This window comes from Sceloporus occidentalis, unplaced genomic scaffold (assembly GCF_023333645.1).
Source record: "Sceloporus occidentalis isolate IW3139 unplaced genomic scaffold, rSceOcc1.0.p SCAF_2, whole genome shotgun sequence".
Classification (NCBI taxonomy): Eukaryota; Metazoa; Chordata; class Lepidosauria; order Squamata; family Phrynosomatidae; genus Sceloporus; species Sceloporus occidentalis.
Genome location: NW_028316982.1, coordinates 198,364,608 through 198,373,671, shown reverse-complemented (window position 1 = coordinate 198,373,671; position 9,064 = coordinate 198,364,608). Strand labels below are relative to the sequence as shown.

The 9,064-nt window shown below is 39.7% G+C and overlaps 1 protein-coding gene across 1 annotated transcript in view; it reads right to left on the bottom strand.

The window, feature by feature from the left end:
- Nucleotides 1-3,049: 3,049 nt before the first annotated feature.
- LOC149319542 (cystathionine beta-synthase-like) overlaps nt 3,050-9,064 on the bottom strand; it is a 31,488-nt gene continuing 25,473 nt past the window's right edge. The window contains exons 12-15 of the mRNA XM_089508094.1: nt 8,471-8,605; nt 7,574-7,682; nt 6,850-6,934; nt 3,050-3,641 (exon numbers count right to left, since the gene is read on the bottom strand). Of these exons, the coding sequence (XP_089364220.1) occupies nt 3,469-3,641; nt 6,850-6,934; nt 7,574-7,682; nt 8,471-8,605 (502 nt within the window). The 3' untranslated portion in view covers nt 3,050-3,468. The remainder of the gene's footprint in view (nt 3,642-6,849; nt 6,935-7,573; nt 7,683-8,470; nt 8,606-9,064) is intronic.

Genomic DNA, 9,064 nt, shown 5'->3' with positions numbered 1-9,064 from the left:
CATCATAAAAATACAGTTGAGTACATGATAAAATACATTACATGTAATGTAGCAGTAAATAAACCATATGACATAAATTTATATTTATATTAGTGTTTTTGGCTTTTATTTTGTAATGTCCTACATTTTGCAATGCCTTGTCCTCCTTTGTGGTTATGATAGCTGGTCACCCTGTCTGGGCAAGACTCTTTTCACCCTGCTATCTACAGTCTAGATCCAAGGGAAATCCTCACTTCAGATGCTTTTTGACCTCAACAGGAGAATCAGCATGGTGCCTTCATCATGTCACTCTCAAAAATGTAAGAACATGTATCTGCCATTTATTCAGAGACTCAAAAACAAACAAACTGCATATTATACAGAATATATATTAGGAAGGGTGGGATATTGTTCTAGGAGGAGAGCCAGTGTGGCATAATGGTTTGAATGCTGGACTTTGACTCGAGACCAGGGCTTGAATGCCAACTCAGGCTGTAGCCAAGGGTCCGTTCAGGGGAATGTTATTAATGTTGTTTAGCTCAAATATTGCAAGAGGGGGGCCTGCTACGACGGCCCTTGCAGAATCGTCTCCCGTTGTGTATACGGAGTAGACCAGGGGATTCCAATAAATAGAGCTGAGACAGACTTTAATAACTAGATGTCTAATTTATTGAAATAGGGGAAACACATTCGCTGCACATACACACACACATGCATTCAAGGCTCAGGAAAAGCAGGAGTTAGCATGGAATAGGATTTTAGGCATCACTGGGGTGATACATACCAGAATGTAGACTCCCTCCAGGAATCCAAATGGAAAATGATGAAGATGGCAGGAGGCTCAGCCATGGAATGACTGGCCAGGAGTCAGGAGTCAGGAGCTAGGTCAGGATTCAAAGGGACAGAGCTTCCCCCTGAAGTCCAGACTGGCCCTCTGAACAGGCAAATCTGGGAGTATTTATAGGCAAAATCTTGCTTCTGGCAAAGGTGCTTGATGGTGAGAATAAAGGTGTTTAATTACTTTCTTTTCACCTGGATGTCCCTGTCTGATTGTCTTAGTGGTCTTAAGCTGCTGGGACAACAGGAGGGGGCAACAGCCTCAGGGAAGGCAAACATTTGCTCTTCCTGGTCCTATGATAATCCTCTTATGCGACTTCCCCAGATATGATGATGTGGGTGCCCCTCAGGGGTGTGTGTACATGTCCTCATGCCTTGCTGGCAATGGTGGACAGGCTATTAGAGTTCATCTAGGGGTCATTAAGGGTTATCATTTATACCAAAATTTATATGAGCAGCATGGGTAACAAGGCATGGAAACCCAATGGGGGACCTTGGGCACGTCACATAGGACTTTAGGAATTTCTCTTAATTTTGAATGAAAAGATAGTGGAGCCAGAACACATTCACATGAATTTGCTAGTTCAGCAAATGTACGTGATTGTGACTTGCGTTTGAACTGGCTTCCCATTGCCTGAAAACAGCATGCCATTGCCCGAGTTTGCGTGTGGTAGTCTATCACGCAATAACGTGAAACCCCATGATTGCGCTCAGACTGACTTCCCATTGCCTGAATTTGCGTGTAGTAGGCTATCACACAATAACATTAAACCCCATGATTGTGTTCAGATTGCCATAGGATTATACTTCCAGTTTCCCTTGTCTGATAAACTCCCCACTCTCAGCCTCGAAGAAGGCAAAGACAATCCCCCTATGAACAAATCTTGCTAAGAAAAAAACATGGGATAGTGTCACCATAAGTCGAAAATGACTTGGAGGCCAGGTAACAAATTGCCCTGGGACCAGGAGCAACTTTCACATTAGCCAAGTGCTTGAGGGCTGCATTTTTCCTCCTGGTTTTAGATTTTTAAAATTTGTTTTGTTTTTTGGATTGGATTTATTTTAATCTGAAATACTTTTCTATAAGCTGAAATACATTTAAAAAGTACGGGATAGTGTCACCATATGTATACATAAATTATTAAAATTGAGCTAAAATGAATTCATTAAATATTATTACATTCATTAAAATTACCATACTCATTAATACAATCTCCTTATACATATTTGATTGACTTAAAGGTACATAACACACAAAAATGTACTTAAACTGATTTTAATATATAACTATCATAGTGTGAATTTAGTTCTTTTCCCCATTGATAGAAAGCCATGCATGGCATAGTGGTTGGAGCATTGGATGATGACTCTGGAGACAGGGTTCAATTCCCAACTTGGCTGTGAAACCCACTGAGTGACCTTGTGCAAGTTGCATCCTCTCAGCCTCAGGGGAAGGCAATGGCAAACCTCCTCTGAACAACTCTTGCCAAGAAAACCCATGATAGGGTTGCTTTAGGGTCAGCATAAGCAGGAAACAGCTTGAAGGCACACAGCAACAACAAAAAGTGGTTGTAGCTGTTTGTCCTCAAATTTCAGTGATGAACTTCTGTTACCAAGATTTTAAAAATAAAAATTTGATAGATTAATTCTGCAAAAATAGATTGGGAGGGGCTGCATGGAGAACTTTGACCCTTCATTTTATATATGTAACTTAAGTTTATACTCTCATGAGGAGCCATAATGACCAAACTGAGGCTATCTTATTTTGGCCATATAGGATAGCATGGCTCACTGGAAAAGACAATAATGCTCAGTATACATGGGAGGCAACAGGAAAAGAGGAAAAGCACATTATAAGTGGACAGATTAAATTAAGGATATCATGGCCCTAAATTTGCAAGAAGTGAGCAGGGATGTTAATAGCAAGGTATCTAGGAGGTCTCTCATTCATAGGGTTGGCATAAATCAAATCCAACCTGACAGCAATTAACAAACACAACATATTATACAATTACTGAAGTAATGGCCCAGTCGACATCTGAGTAGAGTTGGGACAAATGCAGAAAACATTTTTGTCAGATTGGCCACTGTTTTTCTATCTTGCAATTATTTTTGCAGTCTGCCCACACTAAAATCCACAGAGCAATTTTGAATGTGTTCATTATATAACAGATGCAGAATGTTATCTGCCCCTATATATTGAGGATAACTAGAATTAAGTCTAGTTGGCTCAGTCATAATTTCACTGGGACTTGAGTGTGAAAAACTCCCTCAAAAATAGGGACTCTACATTTATTTCAAAAAATCTATTGCATGTGTAGTATTTATTCCTCTGCCAGCAGATTTTGACATACATTTATCAGACACCATTAATGCAAACAAAACATCACATAGAAATCGATTCTGCAAAACCTCATAGGACTTCCAAGAATCTGTTTTCTTCCAAGAATCTCATTTTTTACAGGTTATCATAATAGTTGCTTATTTCAATTTTAAAAGCTCTTCTCAGATCATCCTGATCCCAGATTATTCCCTTTGGTAGCATTAGGATGACATTGAATACATTATGTCCAAGAACTTTTAGACAAATTAAAACAGGTGCACCTAGCCGTATTGGCAAACAATGCCAGAAGGTTATACTTTAATAAAGAGTTATTTTCTTTCTAATTCTGCTGCAGAGAAAGTTCTTTCAAAAGAAGCTGATTTGGATGTTGCACCTCTTATCTCATGGCTCTTGTCCTTTGGAGTGACAAAGCTGAGGAGGTCAACAGCTGTAGCCACACTGAATACCATCTGTTTCATGAAGGAGGTGCCATCTGCATTGTCTGGAATCACACAGAAATTTAGGACAGTTACATATGTGCTCAAATGAGAATTTCTAACATTGGCTAGAATCCTGCTAGTGCATCTCAGGATTACATGTGTATGTGTCTGTTTTTAGATGTTGCACAAGGAGCTATTAAGTAACTCTTCATGCAACATCCAAGTGCTCCCAAGGCAAGTGTCAAGCCTGGGGGCACTGCCACCGCCATTTGCTAGTTGGCTGTAAGTGACCAAGCAATGCCCAGCTGCAGTTCTGGAGCCAGGGATGGAGAACTGAGGTTGCTCATGAATTTCCCCAGCTGCAGAACTGCAGCTGGATACTATCTGGCTACTTCCCACTGGCCTGTAAACAGCTGTAGCAGTGCTTTAGGGCAACAACTGCCATGGATTTTTGAGAGAGAAGCATGGAACATGAAGCATAGGGAGAAGCATGGAGCATGAAATGGCATTATATTCACACACTTTGATGCAAGATTTCAGCTACTTAATGACTGGGAGGATGAGAGACCTCTACCAAAAAACTGGTATATTAAAGCCTAGTTAAAACCAAGGGTAGGGGTGCTATATGGGGAAAAAGAGAATATAATACAGGAACAAAAAGAAACAAAAATATGCTGGAGGCAATACACAGAGGAGTTATACAAAAGAGATGAAGAAATGAATGACATTTGGAATGAAGAACCATACGAAGATGAACCCCAAATTCTAAGAAGTTAAGTGGAGTCTGCATTAAAGGAAATTGGACAAAATAAATCATCAGGAACAGATGATATCTGAATTGAACTGTTACAATGCCCATGGACAGATGCAACTCTAGTGCTAATTAAAATATGCCAACAAATATGGAAAACAAAGAGGTGGCCAACAGACTGGAAATTGTTCAATACCAATCCACAAGAAAGGTATCACAAAAGACTACAGCAACTATAGGAGCATAGCATTAATCTCACATGCAAGGAAAATAATTCTCAACTTCTGCAGCATAGACTCCAACCATACATGGAAAGAGAAATTCCAGAGGTACAAACAGGATTCAGAAAAGGAAGAAGCACTAGGGACCACATTATAAACATAAGACGGCTAATGAAGCGCACCAAAGCATTTTTAAAAAGAATCAGCATGTGTTTCTTAGACTACAGCAAAGCATTTGACTGTATAGATCATGAAAAGCTATGGAACACACTTCAACGACATGCGAGTCCCACTACATTTGATAGTCCTGATGAGGAATCTGTACCTAGGACAAGAGGCCACTGTCAGTACAGAATTCAGAGAGTGGTTCCCAGTAGGAAAAGGTGTCAGGCAAGGCTGCATTCTATCATCCTATTTATTTAACTTATATGCTGAAAATATCATAAGAAAAGCAGAATTAGAATCAGAAAAGGAGGAGTGAAGATAGGAGGAAGGAACATCAACAACCTATGCAGACAACACCATAATAGCAACAGAAGACATTGAATAAATTGAAGACCAGATTTGGAACTAAGGAAGGTCAGAGAAGAAAGGGTAAAGGCAGAATTGTTGCTGAACATAAAGAAAACAAAAATAATGACTACAGATCTACATAAATTCATTGATAGCCTTGGCTGAAGAGTGGGATATAAATAATAATAATAATAATAATAATAATAATAATTATTATTATTATTATTATTATTATTATTATCACAGTAGAGTCTTGATTATCCAACATAAATGGGCGGGCTGATAGCTGGATAGCCGAAAATGTTGGATAATCCGGAGGGTCCAAGAAAAGCCTTGAAATCACTATGAATTGCAAACGTATTGAAATTTTATTGCAGTAACAGTAAAAGTAATATTGCAGTAACGTTATAGGAATAACATTGTAATGTATAAACAGTCCTCTAAAAATGTAAAGAAATCACTGATCAACATTGTGATGTACAATATATACTGTATAAACAGTTCAGTCCTCTGAAAATGTAAAGAAATCACTGAGCAGCGACGTTGGATAATCCGGAATGTTGGATAATCGAAGGTTGGATAATTGAGACTCTACTGTATTATTATTATTGTTATTACATAAATTCAACCTAGACAATGAGAAAATCAAAATAGTTAAAGATTTCCCATACCTTGAATCAAACATTGATCAGAATGGAGACTGCAGTCAAGAAATTAAAAGAAGACTGGAATTGGAAGGGAAGTGATGAAAGAACTAGACAAGATCCTAAAGAGCTGAGATATACAATTAAGTTAGAATTGTCCAAGCCAATGTATACCCCATTACGATGCACAGATGTGAGAGCTGGACAGTGAATAAAGCAGATAAAAAGTAAATCAACTCATGTGAGATGTGGTGCTGGAGAAGAGTGCTGAGAATGCTGTGGACAGCTAAAAAAAAGTGTGTGTGTGTCCTTTAACAGATCAAGCCTGACCTCTCCCTGGAAGCCAAGGTGATTAAAATGAGGCTTTCATACTTTGGTCCATAATGCAAAGGCATGAATAATTGGAAAAGACAATAATGCTAGGAAAGGTAGAAGGCAGCAGAAAGAGAGGAAGACTGTACACCAGAAGGATAGACTCAATCAAGGAAGTCATGGGCCTAACTACAAGACCTAAGCAGAGCAGTGGATGATAGGGAGTGTTGGAGATGTCTCAGCTACAGGGTCCATAAGTCGAGGTCAACTCGAGGGCAGATAACAACAATAACAAAGCTCAAAACATCTGGTAGACAGCAGGTTGGGAGGAAAACTGTCTGAGATTGAGGCATTCAGCTCTTTGAAGCACCCAAATATTGTCTTGCTTTGAGGGGTCTCTGACAGCCCTACAAGTATGTACCAGTAATAGTCAGAGATGGATGATGGCAGCAGGAGTAAGTAAGATAATACAATTGGACGTCTGGGCCATATGCCATGCCTCCTAATCCACCTTTGCACAGTAGGGATGTTAGAATGTATGAAAGACTTAAGCAGATGGAGGTGGAAGTACATAGACTTTCCTTTACAACAGATTCTACACCTAATGTGGGAATTTTGTTGATGAGACCAGTGGCACCGTGTGACTCCAAGGGCCACCATGGTAGCCACATAGTCCCATTCTATAGAGAATCTCTTCATGTGATACACAAAATGAAGGGAGCTATTGCATGCCTAGGAATGCATCAAGTAAGTTAAAGCTGTTTTAAATCTACTGACCTTAAAAGATCCTTATCCTATTCTTTTAAAAAAAATTGATTAAATTACTTACATTGCTCCACTTCATGGACAACAATAGCAAAGTGATCATTTTCCAAGATTCTTGAAAGTTTGCCAAGCGTGTCATCCAGGCTAATCTGCAGACAGGTACCAAACATAAAGTGAGTCATTCAAGGCATTCCTTTCTTCTTTTCATATACCATTTTCTGTCCCCTTGCATTTAAGTTCTTTGTATTATACTCAGTGGATCCACTAAACACATAATGGCTACAATTCTTCATGGTTCAGCATAGCATAGTAGTTCCACATGTGGAACTGTGTTACAATGAGCCACTTACTATTTGTGGACCTACTGTAGATCCTCACCTGCAGCTATTTGTGACTGGGGAAAGCAGGAGCTGGGATCCCAGAAGTGTCTGCCTATATCTCTGTAGCCAGATGCCAAGTGATTGCATTCTCCACTGCATCTGCTGGGGTTCTTTGGAGCTCTCAGCAGACGATGTAATCACTATATGCATGATTGCAGAGACACAGCCAGATGCTTTTGTCATCCCACCCCATGCCTCTCCAGGAATGAAAGGCTGTGAGTGGAGGTCTTTAACGGCTTTATAATCCAACTGAGGACTTTGGTCACTGCAAAGGGAGGAAGTACTGTAATGCCTCCACAGCAATAAAAAATAAATATATGCAGGGATAGGGTTAACATATGCCTACATTTGCCACTACAGATTCCAGATATGACTTGCAGATTTCTCTTTAATTTTAAAGATAAATACCTTTGAAAACTGTTGGTAAATGACTTTCATAACTGGGTCCGAGAACTGGGCATTTCCTGCTAGAATTGAGGAGAGTATGTTGCTGAGGGTTACCATTCCCAAGATGAGCCTTCAGGAAAGAACACAACATTTTTTTCCAGTGTCACTTCTCAAGTCAGGAAAAAAGAAAGAAATGAAATACATGCATTTGAATTTTCACACCCCAGAGACAAGATTTGGAACACACAGAATATGATGATGGGTTGGAGAACTCACTTTCTGCAGAATTAGTATAATAGTAGCTCACATAGATGTAGTTGGCATCTTTTAAATTAGACCCATTCATATCGTTTTAATCGTATGAATTTATCAGGTTAAGTTTTTCCTATTATTTATGTTCACCTTGAGAGAATCAGCACCTGTTCAACTTATGTCTTTCAGGGCCACAGTAAACAATGGCTGGAATTCATAATCATAGTTACAAATTCATAACAGATTCATATTCATGATTCCTACATATTCAATAGTGTAGGGAATATGTAGGGATGGTAAAAAAAATCCCCAATTCCTGACACAAGAGCAGCAGCTCCTGCAAGTAGAGGAGGTCTATTTTCCTATCAATCAGATGCAGCAGGCTGACATTCCTGGATGGGCAGTTTTCAGTGGCCAAGCTGAAGCTTCAGTGGCCCTCCCTGAATCAAGAGGACTGAACCTATACCTTCTGCTCAATGTACTGAAGGACACATCCCCTCCCAGTTCCTCCTATTGTGCTGGTTACAATACTTCTCAATTTCATTTTTCTCTGTCATGATGCAAATCACAGGTGTTCTTCACTCTCTCTTTAGATCACAGGGACTGTGGAATTCTCTGGAAGGCTACTGTTTGCTGAAACAAGTCTTCAGCTAATAAGAGAGTTACCCTGATTCAGCAACAACTGGTGCCTGGTCATATGACTTCTCACGGAGAATTTCAATTGCTTTTTGACAGTTCACATCTGGGAGAAGAGTCAGAGGGGCTGCAAGATTCAGTTTCTGAACCTTCATATTCCACCACCTGTCAAGCAAAAAAGACATCACATGTTGTTAACTTATGCCAATCTGAAGCTGGTTTACATCTTATTTGAAATGTGGTTCTGCACTGGGATGAGCATATGTAAGGAGTCCAGGAGCCAATCTCTCTTCTTTGACCTTTTCCGCATGGGCTGCACTCACCATCAGTGATCGTATATACCGCTATCTTTATCCAAGTCCTTCCCAAAATGGCAGCTGGAAATGTCACTTCCTCTTACCACGTTGAGAAGGACTCTGATGAAAATCTTGGAGACTTTCTGTGTAAGGATTAGAGTATAGAATCTACATGCACAAAGCAAAAAATAAATAAAAAGAGGGGAGGAGGAGGAGGAGGAGGAGGAGGAATGCAATATGTCTTCAGTGTAATATAATATGAAAAGGACCTACAGAATTTGTTCTCAGTTCTACAAGCCATGCAGGGCTGAGTCTTATGTTACTCTTT